Consider the following 15,714-nt stretch of genomic DNA (forward strand, 5'->3'; position numbering starts at 1 on the left):
CTAACACAAAAAAATGAGGAGAAACATCACTCGCATGCCATCGCCAATCATAACATCGTTAGGGAATCATCACCCTAGCGGCATCGTTAGAGAATCACCACTCTAACGACATCATCAGAGAATCACCACCCTGATGGCATTGCTGAAGAATCACCATCCCAGCAGCATCATTAGGAAATCACAATCCTAATGGCATCGTTAGCGAATCACTACGCTAACGACATCGTCAGAGAATCACCACCCTGATGGCATTGCTGGAGAATCACCACCCCAACAGCATCATTAGGAAATCACCATCCTAATGGCATCGCTAGAGAATCACCACCCTAGCGGCATCGCTGAAGAATCACTACCCTAGCGGCATCGCTGAAGAATCACCACTCCAACGGCATCATTAGGGAATCACCACCCTAATGGCATCGTCAGAGAATCACCACCCTGACGACATTGCTGAAGCGTCACCACTCCAACGATATCACTGGAGAATCACCACCCCAATGACCTTCATTAGAGAATCACCACTCTAATGGCATCGCTAGAGAATCACCACCCTAGCGGCATTACTGAAGAATCATCACTCCAATAGCGTCATTAGGGAATCACCACCCCAATGACATCATCAGAGAATCACCACCCTGACGGCATCGTTAGTGAATCACCACGCTAACGGTATTGCTGAAGAATCACCACTTCAGCAGCATCATTAGGAAATCATCATCCTAATAGCATCATCAGAGAATCACCACCCTGACGGCATCGTTAGTGAATCACCATGCTAATGGCATCGCTGGAGAGTTACTCTATCCAGCGACACAGTTGGCGCTACCAGGAATCACCTCCTGAGCCAATGCACCACAATCCTCCAGACAGTAGTGGGGGAAACAAAAATCCCCGCAATGCTCTCTCACGAGCAACAACACCCTGATGATCGATGTTAAACCATCCCCAGAACACGACCCTCTCAGGAGTCAAATGCCATCACCGACAACACAAACGCGGCATGCTAAGCATGTAACAACAGATACGTTCTCATCACCAAGAACGACTGGGAAATCAACAGTATCCTCCTACGGGATACGCAGAGGCTCACTGGCACGGACAAGGCTTCAACCTTCTGTTCAAAAATGTCACATCAAGCAAGATACCCTTCGTTAAAGACAGGGTTGCGAACAATTCCAACAAAGTTGGAAAAGAGAGAAAACACTCGCTTAGAGCCTTACACAATAGTTATCAACGAACTACATTATCTTTTACACGATGAGGATAATAGTTCGATCATCACTATGATTCTTCAATCGTCTCCACCAACACAATATGGAACGAGAAGGGTGAACTACGTAGGTAGTTCCCTAAGTCTCGGTCAGAAATTGCAACTCTCGCAGGAGTTGACTCGAATCATCTTGGGAAACTATATCCACAAGCGCGAACAAACCCTTAGGTTCCGATAATCAGTGCATTAAGTCAAAATACGAAGCTTAATCATGAAACTGGGTCTCACATCGGATGACATCTGAAAAACACACAAATTTATCTAAACATGCAGGATGAGCAAATAAACAACGGAAAATTCAATTCTACTGAGTTAGGCGTACTTACAGTGCGATGGTCGATGCGTGCAAAGACTTGAACCATACTTCTGTAATACTTTTTAAAACACTGCTCTGATACCAATTGCGCCACCCCCAGAATTTCTGACTTGTAAAATTAAAATCCTTTGGATTTAGGGTAAAAAAAAAAATTTGAAAACAAATGCGCAAGTGCGGAAGTACCAAAAAGGAAACAAGCGAAAAACCTGGGCGGTCGCAGAAGTGAAACAACAAGGTTTTGAAACAGCTTTTATTATTTACAGTTTACAATGATACAACCAATCCTTTTACAAAAACTCTGCCAAGATCCTTGAAGTATCAGAAGTGTGGGTTCACGTCCGCTGCCGCACATCGAGCTCCATCGCACGCCTAAGCAACACCTGTATCCCCATAAAACGGGGTTAGTACTCTTTCAAGCTGGTGAGAAATCAACCAAAACAGTCCATTTCCACAATTCATTACATTTATATTGAGGTATGCATCACAGAACATAATAAACCAATATCGTGCAGGACTGGTAAAGTACTGTGAATTGTGCATGTGTACAAGTAGTCATATACGTGCATTATCATGCATTTGCAATAATTAACAAGCATAGTCATAAGCATGGAGAAGCAGTAACGAGTGTGTAGAAACAGTCAAGTGAGAGCATGCTTTATAATTCAATGCGATGATGCGTACTAAGCAAGTGGAGCACAAGTGTGAGCGATCATGCGTGTGCATTATGTGACAAGTATGTGAACATGCAATTGTAACATTGCAGAGCAAGGTGCATCACGATGAAACTGTTAGAAACATATAACCACGGTAAAAATAGCTCAAACAGTGTATGCATACGAGTATTGCAGTGGTACAAATTTTGTTTATTTAAAGAGAGGAGCCAAACACGATTGCAATAGGGAAATTCTTCGACATACATCGAACGAGATGTACTTTAGCAAAAGTGCAAATAACAACACGTGGTTATCACTTGTGAGCACATCTCACGAGGTGGGTCTACAGCTCGAAATAACTCGCCAAGAATTTCTATGACATGGATACAACAATGTATTGTCATGTTTAACACGTACTCCGTCATAGTCACGTGTCTTTCCCAAGGTTACCCCTCAAATCCGAGAAATTCCAAATCAACAACGAGAGTCATTTGCATTGGGAAGGTGAAAATGCCACGTGTCATAACACTTAAAGAGAGATGTGGCATTCGAATGTCGAACCAATACATTCTAGAAATTCTGATTTTGTGCAAAAGCCACTAAGCACGCGGTTTCCTTGAAACACATCATTTCACAAGCGTTAATTTGCTTTACATATTTGCGAACCACAAAATGGCGTAAAGTGCTAACTACGATGCACTTAGCATGCCATTGTACGCATGATAAATACATATTTAACTATGTACTTTCACTATCATGGCGGCGTCGAGGAGGATCGTATGTGAAAAGATGATGTGCAACTGTGTCGTGCATTTGGGATGTGCAGCTAGCCAAATAGCTATATTACGCAAAAGATTGCAAAACCACAAGGGCAGGGGCCCGAACGCTTGCTGCCCCAAAACTGCTACAATGACTACCTAATCTGGTTACAACTAAGGCCACGCTTGGGCCCAAAACCCGCAGCACAACCCAAACCAAAATGCAGCCAAAGTGCTGCAGCCACTCCTCTAGGTGCAACTTGGGAGCGGAGCCTCCCAAGAATTCCGCAAAAGCACTGCTGCCATGCGAGTCCAAGTGGCTCGCTGGTCTGGACAACGGTCTAGACCTATGCAGCCGGACCATGGGGTCCTGAAATGCTTGGCAGCAAGTCTGGACATACGGTCCAGACTCGCCCAGGTCCGTGTCCATGGAGCACCACCTGAACCGGGTTTGGTTCAGGTGCAACGAGGCCGGACATAGCTCTGGAACAGATCTGTGCCTGCGCCAAAGGGACAGGGAGCCCACAACAAGTCTGGTCTAGACTTGCACCACGCAAATCAAGCGCGACACCTGATTCAAATTAGGTTCAGGTGCAACGGCCATGACTCGGGCCTGCCGCAGGCCCGGGTCCAACGTAGAGTTCCACAGCATGGTCTGGACAAAGGCATCTAGATCAGCAGAGGGGGAGGGGGGGGGGGTGCAGGACGCACCAATCGAGGTGGTGCAGGGCGCTGCAAACCACACTAGCCGCAGAAAGGCCAGCGCCAAGGGCGCCAACGCATGGCGCATGGGCGCCTACGCACCCAAGCCACCCGAGTGCTCTTCCAGCACTCGGCGTGCCCTAGGCTCAAGCGGAGGCCTTCCCCGTTGGTCTGGGTCTGTGCTCAGGACTGGGGAAGCCAGTGTCCAGCCTGAACCCAACTCGGTTCAGGCTGAGACTACCGAGAAGGAGAGGAGGAGGATTGGTGGGTTTGGCTAGGGGCGAGCCCAAACCGGCTTCCTAGCACCACCACAAGAGATGGCAGCATTGCTGCCCATCCTCCATCACAAGTGGTGGCTGCAACACAGCAGACCACCCCACCATCGAACTCAAGAAAGAAAGAGATCGAGAAGCCCAACATGCAACATTGAATGAGATAAAAATCTAAACAACAATAATCTTGAAACGAGCATGTATTAAGCAAAACTAGTCTAATCCACCGGAAACCCCTTGCATGCCATGGGTGCAAGGTGGTTTGGTTTCATGGAGGAGTCGAATGCCCCACAACATCTTTAAAAAGGCGAAAAGAACACATGCAACCCCGAACACATTATTTAAGAAAAGGAGAAATCATGCAACAACCTATTCAAAACTCGACTCAAACACAAGAAGGCATGGCTGAATTCTAAAAATGCACATACTTTGTCTAATCCACCGAAATCTCCATGCATGTCATACAATGCATAAAATGGAGTTCGGTTTCATGCTATCTCCAGGGCAAAAACCAGCATAGACATCATTTTTAACAAAACAAGAAAATAAGCATATGGAGGAACGATTGAAACCTCACCTCTGAGGCTTTCTCAACGGTGGAAATGGTGATGCTACGGCTGGAGCTTCAACGTAGATGGAGCTGGGATCCCACACTAAACCTCACGATTTGGAGAAAAAGGGAAGGAGAGGGAGAGAAGAGCAAGAGAGGAGAGAGAGAGGGAAAATCGTCCCCTCTTTCTCTCTCTTTCTTTCCCCAAAACCTTAAATACATAGGGTTACACGATTGGACAGCTGGGATTCATTTAAGGAGGATGGAGGGCTGGGGTGAAACACGCCCCTTCATGTCCAATAAAGACCTTCTTTTTGAACTCTTTGAAACTCTTTTCAAAAACGCCCTTCCCTTAAGTTTTCAAAGTGCCATTAATGTTTTTTGAAAATTTACAAAAGGCTGCCCTAGGCTGCCTCCCAAACCAGCCAACCGATTTTCACCATTTGAAAACTTCCAAATTAGTTGCAAAAAGACTATGGGGTGACAGCCCCATGCTCCCTTTCTTGAAAAATGCACCCCTCATGATGAGCTCTAAGCCTCATCATGAGGTCTTGAATCAAGGGTTGGGCCAATAGAGGCCCTCCCTTTTTCCAAGCCATGCAAACCTTTTACAACAATGCCACCCAGCTGGTCAACTACTGACCATCTGGTCCACCATGACCAAAATCGTCCACTTAGAGGAGTGCCACTTAGGTTTGGGCCACCTCTAGTCGATCCGGATCCAATCCAAAATCGCCAAATGAACTATATTCAAAACAATGCTTATTTAATGATTTTAAATATTAAATTAACTTTAATAAATTATTTAGTTATTTTCAAACCCTCAATTAACATGGAATGTCCAATGCCTCTTAAATAAATTCCCCTTCATTTGCGAGAAACAAACTTATTACGACTCGCGTACAATCGTTAAGCAAATCTCGTAATTCACATGTACTGACGAGGTTTTTACGTCGTATAGGTCCCAAATTCGGGGACAAACTATACAAATACAATATAAACTTATCCTTAAAGTTTCAAAGGTTAATTGGTTCGGATTTAGGCTCTTCTTACTTATACACTGAACTTACGCGATTTTCGGGTCGCGCGCACAAAGCAAAAATATAAAGCATAGTCAATTTATCCTTAATTACATGCTATAGCCTCATAAACACACAAAAGCATACATATCAACTCAAAGCAAACAGTAAATTCCTCAGAAAATTTCACAGATCTTACATATATGAGCATGATTGAATCACTATGAAAGTTTTTTGGCTGCCTTAGAACACATATGAGCATGATATTAGCATATATGATAGTTTTTTGACTGCCTTAGAACACATATAAGCATGATTGAATCAATATGCAAGTTTTTTGATTGCCTTAGAACACATATGAACATGATTGAATCAATATGCAAGTTTTTTAATTGCCTTAGAACACGTATGAGCATGATTGAATCAATATGCAAGTTTTTTTACTGCCATAGAACACATATAAGCATGATTGAATCAATATGCAAGTTTTTTAACTGCCTTAGAACACATATGAGCATTATTGAATCAATATGCAAGTTTTTTAACTGCCTTAGAACACATATGAGCATGATTAAATCAATATGCAAGTTTTTTAACTGCCTTAAAACACATATGAGCATCATTGAATCACATATAAAGTTTTTTAACTGCCTTAGAACACATATGAGCATGATTGAATCAATATGCAAGTTTTTTAACTGCCTTAGAACACATATGAGCATAATTGAATCAATATGTACTGCCTTAGAACACATATGAGCATGATTGAATCAATATGCAAGTTTTTTAACTGCCTTAGAACACATATGAGCATGATTGAATCACATATAAAGTTTTTTAACTGTCTTAGAACACATATGAGTATGATTGAATCAATATGCAAGTTTTTTGACTGCCTTAGAACACATATGAGCATGATTGAATCACATATAAAGTTTTTTAACTGCCTTAGAACACATATGAGCATGATTGAATCAATATGCAAGTTTTTTTACTGCCTTAGAACACATATGAGCATGATTGAATCAATATGCAAGTTTTTTTTACTGCCTTAGAACACATATAAGCATGATTGAATCAATATGCAAGTTTTTTAACTGCCTTAGAACACATATGAGCACGATTGAATCACATATAATGTTTTTTTACTGCTTTATAACACATATGAGCATTTTGTTTATAATTACTAATATTTTGGTTCTCTTGCAGGATGCTGGAGATGATCACCGCAGAGGAGCTGATGGAAGTATGGAGGGAGGGGTAGATCGAGAAAATAAAGTGGATGATGCCCCGAATCTTGACGATGATTAGATTCATGTATTTAATTTGTTTGACGTACTTGTAACTAATTATAACTAATTATAACTTGGCAAAGACTTGGTTGTTTAACTTAGAACTTGTGTTAATTTTGTTTTACTGTATATGTATATTTTGTGTGTACTTTGTTTTTTATAAGCAGGTTATATGAATTCTATAACGAGAAATTTTTCTCGAGTTTCATATTTCAAAAAAAAATGATTTTTTTTTAATTAGTGACAGATTAGCGACGGAAATATCCATCGCTAATCTGTCACCAATTAAACTCAGTTGATGGGTTGCGACGGATTTTAATCCATCACTAAATTGCCAACCAAAAGTTAGCGACAGTTTATATCCGGATATAATTCGTCGCTACGCCGTCGCTAATTAGCGATGAACATTATCTGTCGCTAAGTCATCACTAATTAGCGACGGCTTAGCGACAGATAAATTTCGTCACAATTTAGGGACTAGGATTATGCGACGGACGCTATCCATCTCTAAACATGTTAGTGATGGAGTTTGCGATGGATTAGCGACAGATAACATCCGTCGCTAATACACATTTTTCTTGTAGTGTATATACATGGAAGAGAAGAGGCTCGCAAGTTTTACATAATGTGCAAAATCTCATGACATTCACATGAATACCTTATGAATATTGGATAGAGAGGTTCGCAAGGTATTAATGTGAATGTCACGAGGTCTGTTGAAAGTGAACTCTTGGCCAAAGAGATTCACACATAATTGATGTGTACCTCCTAACATTCGCACTAGTACCTTGCAAACCTCCCTACCCCCTTCATTGATTTGAATCTTTTAAAGTTTTGCGAGGTATGCATGTGAATGACAGGAACTCCACACAAACAACTTGTGAAGCTATGAGAGGAGATGCATAGGTAAAGTATGTGAACCTCCTGAAATCCACGCGTATACCTTGCTAAATTGTGAATCCCCTTAGTTTATTCAAATCTTCAGAGGTTCGCAATTTGTTTTTGTGAATGTTGGGAGTTTCACATAAATTACCTATAAAAGGTAAAATGGTCCTAAAAAGTCAGGAATAGGCATTTTGGATAGACAGAGAACTTTGAAAAATTAGTAGGTATTTACGAGAATGCACGAAATTTAGAGGATAGTATGGTCATTTTTCATAAAAATTAGGTCAATCAGATAACACAGCAAATAACTATAACCAAAACAAGATGACTTGTTCAGCCCAAAATTTTATTTCTTAAGACCGACCCATTTTGAGTGTGGTTTTAAGCATCCAAACGATTGATTCAGGTTTTACATTCTAAAAATATTAGAGCAGAGGATGTTAGTTTTTCAACGCAACTGCACCTCACATTCAGATAAAGGAGTTGTGACCAATTTAAATGGACCTGTTGGGAGCCTTTATGTTGTTTTCTAATAAGTGAGTAATTATCATTAGAAATCATCTAATGGTCATTAGATCTAAGTGAATTGTTGTTAGAAAGGCTTCAAAATGGTAGATTGTTAAGGACACTGTCGAACATGTTAGAAATATCGATGGTACCTTGTTTGCCTCAAAAGAGTGGGAAATGAGGATAAACCCAGTAACAGTTTTTATAAGCTTATCAAAAGTATTCACCATTTAAGCCATAATTAAGCAGCGATTCTTAAACAATAATTAATATCTAACTCAAGATCCAATATAATCAAACAAGTCTGCACCAAAATGCAGCTTTCTAAATAATATAATCAATGGAACCAATCTTAATAGAATGCTTTCGGCGAAAGCAGAACCCACTTTAATTTTGTAACTTCAAAAATTCTAGCACTGTTCAAAAACTATCAAGGGCTTTTCAAGTACAAACAACAATTTGTTCAAAACAGCCCTCACTCTATGATCAATTCAATTGATGGTAGTAACTTAAAAAAAAAGAAAGTATTGCAGTTCAAAGTTCAGACAGCTAAGGAGATTATGTGAAATGTCTAAACAATCTCGGGCAAACATTCGTAGTCAAAGCCACCGACCATCAAGAAGCACAAGGCACAATCACTGATATGTGATATTCAAAAGTTCGGTGCACTGTTCTGAAACCAATGTACGATGCAACCACTGCTCAGCAAATGATAAAACTGTGTTTGCAGTATCAGGTGTTAGAACCACGTGCGTACAAATTCCCCGGGGAAAAAGCCATTGAAATGAATTTTTAGCTGTTTAGAACCACCGTTTTCTAATTGTCAGAGAATATAACCACTGAACTATAAATAAATTTTAGCACCTTTTAGCAATTTAAGTAAGTTAATGTCATCAAACCGTAAACCCTATAAAACCTTCTACCGGATTGACCTCCCTTCTGCGCTGTTCAGTTTCCCTTTACCTAAATGCTGGCTATGATATCACTGGGGGTTTGAGAACGCTTGCGTTTCCCGTACTCCCTATTGTTTGAAAATAAGGATCCAACCAGCTGGTTTTTAAAAAGTCTGTTGTGCACAGCAGCTGCACACTAGGTATTTGATAGAATGCCTCAAAGGAGGCGCCAAGAAGGATCCAGGTCTGGTCGCAGGTTGCCACACGGTGTTTCTATGGCAATGGTCTACTCAAGAAGGAGGTGAATGGTTGTTGCAATCAAGGCCTAGGCTGACCAGGAAAACAGGGTAAGCAAGACCGACTCGATCGAGCTATTCAGTGCCCAAAACTGTCGCACACCAAACGTTAAAAACAAAAACTCTTTATTTGTTGTTATGGTTTTTCTACCGCGCTCTTTCCCTTTTCCTATGTCTTTTACTGGATGCCCCTGCCCACATCGCGTGTCGTGTCGGTTGAATGACTTCCCTCCTTCCCCGTCATCATTAAGAAAGGGGAATAAAGATGCAAACTTCTAACGTCTCTCTGTCCGTCTCTGTCTCCATCTCTCTTCGAGAGTAAAGTTGGAATTTTTCCGTTGAAAGCTGCACTAATAAATACGCAGGCGTTGGGGTCAGGTCAGATCGAATCGCAGCCATGGAGGGCGGTAGTGAGAGTGGAAGAGGAACCCTAGAGGAGCCTGGCAGCCACCAAAGTTATGATGCGTCGGGGAAGCGGGTGGAGTCGAGGGGTCCCGGTGATGACCGGCAGGGTGGAGCATGGAGGAGGGGAGCCCCCTCGGAGAGCCGAGTGGAGATCGACACCGCGCCACCGTTCGAGTCGGTGAAAGAAGCAGTCACCATGTTTGGAGGCAAGGGAGTGTGGAAGCCCCGCAGGTGCTCCACCACACCCGGTGGCGCTGTAATGCTCTCTCTCTCTCTCTCTCTCTCTCTCTCTCTCTCTCTCTCTCTCTCTCCAAACCAAACCTGCTCTATGTCATTTGAAGAAGAAAAAGACGAATGCCTTAACACTTGCTTCTGTTGTTACAAGAACCCCTGGTATGTGAGTTCGAAGTCTCCTCTGATTTCAATGATTTCTCTTTCTTCTTTGCATGCCGGTTACATGCATGGATTTTGGAACCTTAAAATGTCCATCAATCTATGCTCCAAACCATTTCCCAGGAACTGGATATCTTAGTAAGCCATGGTTTTAGCCCTTTTGTCCACATTATTAGCTTAGTTATCTAGGTACGGCGTTCTATCTGGCCTGCACTGGCAACTGTCAATTTCGATCTGAGAAATCTACAGTGTTCATCATGCAAACACATGTGGGCTCTGGTTGGAAGCCTTGAATCGGAGGTGTGTTGGGGTTTCCCCCGGTGGTGTCATGCTCTCTGCTGTTTGGGAGCAGTGGTGTTCCCAAAACACTGCACTGGGAATGGCAGCCAACACCACATTCACAAGAGGATGTTTTTGGCAACTCTGTCCTCAACACCACATTTTGGCAAAACCATATTTTGGCAACGTGGAAATGGCGTTTCCTTTTGGTGGGTTTCGATTCGTGCATTCATGCTTTTCTTTTCGTTTTTTTTTTTTTGCTAAAGTCCAGGAGGCTTTCATTTGTACCATGAAAGAAACGATACGGTGTCTTTCATTCATTCGTCCTCATTCATTCTCAAGAAAAGCGGATTAATCTCTGTCTGCAATACTACGGTATTCCTGTCAGAGAGGAGCAATCCGATCTACACAAGATGCCTCTCAAAGAGATACCAAGCATTGTGAGCAATACAGTACGTACCGTGTGCAAACTAGGATATCTTGGTTTTGGTGGTGTAACTTTTATTGTGATTAGGCATCCATCGTGTAGATTGGTTGGTGTCTGCCCAAACGAGTCGTAGGGCTGATCCTCAAGGAGATGGTACCTGCAGTCCTTATCTGTCGTTCAGCTATGGACCATGGTGATATTGTTCCTCTTGTTGCCTCACCTAGCTCATTTTCTCTTACACCTAACGTCCCGATGTCACAAAGGGAGCGCAAGGGCTTACTGAAATTACGTATAGATTTGCAAACAAATATTTCATTCAGCGATCACATTGACCACTACCTTCACTATATAGTTTATGGATGTGCTCGAATTGTACTTTATCTTGTTTTTTCCTTTTTCTTCTTCTCTTTAAAATTGTGTTATATTCTTTTGGTAACTTCCAGTATTTTTCTTTTTTTCACCTTGAAGCCTCAATATCATATGCACAGTGCATATATTGTTTGGACCATTGAAAGTAATTCACACTGTGACTTGTGTTGGTTTCTGGCTTCCCTATATTTGCATGGTCAAAAGTATATATAGTGCATGTTTGCTGCCTTTGTTTTTCATCTTTGCTCAATGAGAATTTCCCCACTTTCTTGACATGTTTTTTGCATTCATTGCACGTCGTCTGCCTCTAGTTTGGTCATCTGACCTGATGAGCAATTCTGACCAGGACATGAAATACAGCTATATAACAAAGAAGGAAGATAGAAAATCCTGGTAACTTTCCCCATCCAACGATTTCAATTCTCAGCTGAGTTTCCCCTGTTGACTCCTCTTACAGATAACACCCATAAAACCTTGACCCAGTTCACCCAATCATGATCCTCTAGCACCTTTGAGATCCTTCACATGCTACTTATGTCCATTTCCCTGATCTGCTTCACTTTCCTCAACTGATTTTGACAGATACATGTGGTCTTTTTCATCTTACTCTTTTTATTTTGGGGGATGGAGGTGTTCTAATGGCACAATATTTTTCAGAAACAGTACAACTCTGTTGATGCTGAGCTAGCAAAAGTGGGGGAAGAAACTTCACGGTTGGAAAATGATTTAATCATGAAAGAAAGGGAAACTCTGGATGTTCTAAAAGAGCTAGACAAAACAAAAAGAATTGTTGAGGAATTGAAGTCAAAATTTCAAAACAGGGCTTCAGAACGTTCTGCAATTTCCATGTCAAATACAAATGCAAACATGATGCCAGCAAGTCCTGACCCCCGAAGACAGGAAACATCGCCAGTGAAAAACAAATGGGGCCCTTATGATGGATCAACTTGCATGTGTGGATTGCTGGTAAATTCTTTAAACCAAACACCAGAGACATCACCACAGAAACATATACGTGAAATCCTTTGTTCCAATCCAAAGATGGTGTGTATGGATGGACTGCATCCAATGCATGCAAATACTGCTAAGAAAGTAAAGGAGAGGCCAGCACAAGAAAATGTTGATGGAACGGCTGACTCCAATTCAATGTTAAGATTGGTGGATGAAGTTCAGGTAAATCCTGTTAACAGAGCTTTGGACACTTCACCAAAGCAATATGTATGTGGAACTCTTGGCTCTGTTCAAGAGCCAGCTGATGTGGGTGCGGACGCAGATTTGACACCTGGAGGAATATTGATGCAGTTGAAGCAAGCAAAGGTAAATTTAAGCAAGGCAACAGATAGTTTAGCAGGTATTCGTGCGTCAATAAAATTGCTTGATGCACAGTTGGCAGCAGAGAAATTGTCAATTGGACAAACTAAGGAACGATTAAATTCAAAATATAAAGGGATAGCATGTATGGAGCAAAAACTAAGTGAGACCCAACTGAAGTTGCAGTCTGTCAGGGATGCAGAAACGAAGGGTTGCACTGACAAAGGGAATATTTCAAAGGTATTGCAGGATCTTCATAATGAGGCCGACCTTTATAAAAAGATGGCTGAATCTGCTAAATGTGACGCCTTAAGAACTATGCTAGATATCGAACTGGCAAAGGCCAGTATTAAGACGGTGGAAATCAGGTGGCATGTAGCAAAGAAAATGGAAGATGCTGCACATGCTTCCGAATTAGCCTTGCTTGCAGAGGTCGGTTTCATCCAAAAGAGTGGAAATCCTGAGGTCGGTTTCATCCAAATGCAACAGCACTCAGGGCTGACGCTTTCTTTTGAAGAGTATAGCAATTTAGTTAGCAGAGCAAAAGCAGCAGAGCATGACGCAAAGAAGAGAATTGAAGCTGCAATGCTTAGCATAGATGAAGCTAATGCCTCCAAGTTGGAGGTGTTAAAGGAGCTGCAAAGATCTGCAGAATACGTCAAAGTATGCAGGGAGGCACTTCGGAAGGCACTTATAAAAGTAGAGACTGCTAATAATGCAAAGCTTGCTGTTGAAGAGTCCCTACGAAGATGGAGAGCAGAGCACAGTCAGCAGCGTCGATCAGTTGGTTCCATGAAGTTCAAGAACTCTAACCCTTCCCACAGACGTCAGCGTAGCAGAAATTCTGGGATATTAGATGTTAATGGTGTGAGTTTGATTGGGGATGAATCAAATAGAGTGTTGAAGCCAACTTTGTCAATTGGCCAAATTTTGAGTAGGAAGCTGATGTCAGCAGAAGGTTTCGAGATTAGAATGGAACCTGATGAACCAAAAGTGTCCTTGGGTCAGATGTTGAGCAGAAGACATGGAACTATTGCACCTCCTAAGGCTGAGGAAGAAGCTATGAGAAGGCAGTTCTCTGTGAAGAGGAAAAAGATAGGGCTGCCACATTTTTCGCTACGTTTAGTGAAGGGAAAGAAAAAGAAGCAACGGTTCTAAATCATCATTGATGGTTAATCGTGTTTTCAATTGTAAGACCCTAACTTACTCAAATTGCCTTTGTTCTTATCGCTTGTTCTTGACCTCATTTTCTAGATTCAGAACTGGCATTGTTTTCTAGATTTGCCCCTTTTGGAGTTTTGTGCTCTTCATACTAAGATATAAACACACTCATTGCTTTCTTGGTTTTCCTGGCCAGAGGCCATGGGATTGAAAGAATAGTACGAAGTGACTCACAAATTAGCCTATGATATGAGTGAAGTAGTTGTTTCTGCTCTCTCTCTCTCTCATGTACTAGGCGTTCACACCCCTTGCGTTAGCCGAAGCAAGGTGACTCCTTGAGGGCTAGGGCACACCCTAGGACCCATGGAGTTTTATGCTACTGGGTCTGCAACCGTACTTACAGCAGGCTAAGTCCAGCCCGGTGGTCATTTCTCCGTGTGCTAAATAAAAAAAAGAAAAGAAACTGATGCAAATAACAAAAACAAAAAAAGGAAACTGATCTTAAGATCATGTTAGCACGTTGGGCTAGAGGTCTAGGCCCCCCTTCCACTGCACCAAACCCCTTTGGGACTGGACGCCACCATAAGTTGGAGCGGTTCAGAACTACAGTAGAACACACCCTAGTATATGAGAGAGAGGGAGAGAGATGGGAACATGCACAAATATGCAAAATGGATTGGGATAGGCTTTCACTACTGTTTTAGCACTTGTCATATAGATGTGTTTGACATGCTTGATTTGCTAGGAATTGACATGGATCATTTTTTTCAATGAGAAATATGAATTTTTGAGTAAAAAATTAATGAAAATTTTGTGCCATAGTTTTCCAACCATATAAAAACCTTTGGGACTGGACGCCACCATAAGTTGGAGCGGTTCAGAACTACAGTAGAACACACCCTAGTATATGAGAGAGAGGGAGAGGGAGAGAGATGGGAACATGCACAAATATGCAAAATGGATTGGGATAGGCTTTCAGTACTGTTTTCGCACTTATGACCATATAGATGTGTTTGACATGCTTGATTTGCTAGGAATTGACATGGATCATTTTTTTCAATGAGAAATATGAATTTTTGAGTAAAAAATTAATGAAAATTTTGAGCCATAGTTTTCCAACCATATAAAAACCTACTGGCATGTCGAAATCACATGCACTGGGCTGATCCTTATGAAACAAGCATGTAGATCATTTGTATTGTCAGAATTAAAAAAAACCTTAAAAAAGCATATATATATATATATATATATATATATGGTTCATTTACAAAATAAATAATTGTTTAAAACTTGTAAGCAATAAGATTTTAACTCTAAACTTATTGCTTGCAAGCCAAACACTTCAACCATTTTCACTCTATGATGTAAAATATAAGCAATATATATATATATATATATATATATATATATATATATATATATATATATATAAAACTTGTAAGCAATAAGATTTTAACTCTAAACTTATTGCTTGCAAGCCAAACACTTCAACCATTTTCACTCTATGATGTAAAATATACGCAAAATATATTTATTATTAGTTAATAAACTTAGACGAACCAACCCAAGTCGTACATTGGTTTTTCGTGCTTGAGTCTGCCGAGCCTATTTTCATGAGTTCAAACGAGCTCTTTATGAGCCGAACATGAGCTCGTTTCCCAAACCTACCTGGAAGCATTGGGTACTCAAGTTTCTCTTTTTTCTTTTTTCTTCAGATCCACCAGCATTCCATCTGTTCTGATACAAATAGGAAAATTATTATTTCAAGACAACTATTATTTCAAGACGGCTGTTTGTGTAACATATACATTTCAATATGCCAATTCCGGACTAACAATTACAGTTTTAAGCAAAGGCAGAGCAGTAATCAATACATTAAATTGTCCGGATAGCATCTGAGAATCGTGGCAGACAATTTTTGTAACCAATGCCATAAAACTTTGCCCCACATGTTAA

General features: G+C 41.1%; 1 protein-coding gene across 3 annotated transcripts; it reads left to right on the forward strand.

The window, feature by feature from the left end:
* Positions 1-9,800: 9,800 nt before the first annotated feature.
* Positions 9,801-13,873, forward strand: LOC149823495 (WEB family protein At2g38370-like). 3 transcript variants are annotated; one of them, XM_090020064.1, is made up of 2 exons: positions 9,801-10,074; positions 11,944-13,873. In XM_090020064.1, the coding sequence occupies exons 1-2, from the start codon at positions 9,811-9,813 to the stop codon at positions 13,753-13,755; spliced, it is 2,076 nt and encodes a 691-aa protein (XP_089876190.1). In that variant the 5' UTR covers positions 9,801-9,810; the 3' UTR covers positions 13,756-13,873. The 3 variants fall into 3 exon arrangements, with proteins under 3 accessions (XP_089876190.1, XP_089876191.1, XP_089876192.1); XM_090020065.1 differs by lacking the exon at positions 9,801-10,074 and adding an exon at positions 10,125-10,211 and having other exon boundaries at positions 11,633-13,873; XM_090020066.1 differs by lacking the exon at positions 9,801-10,074 and adding an exon at positions 10,138-10,211.
* Positions 13,874-15,714: the final 1,841 nt, after the last annotated feature.

This window comes from Nuphar pumila, chromosome 10 (assembly GCF_984573655.1).
Source record: "Nuphar pumila chromosome 10, dmNupPumi1.hap1.1, whole genome shotgun sequence".
In the NCBI taxonomy this organism is placed as follows: Eukaryota; Viridiplantae; Streptophyta; class Magnoliopsida; order Nymphaeales; family Nymphaeaceae; genus Nuphar; species Nuphar pumila.

Bases quoted from the DNA above. Each gene is read 5' to 3' on its own strand.
- LOC149823495 (XM_090020064.1), top strand. From the start codon at position 9,811: ATGGAGGGCGGTAGTGAGAGTGGAAGAGGAACCCTAGAGGAGCCTGGC. The intron at 10,075-11,943 runs GTAATGCTCTCT...AATATTTTTCAG, and splicing joins CCACCACACCCGGTGGCGCT to AAACAGTACAACTCTGTTGA.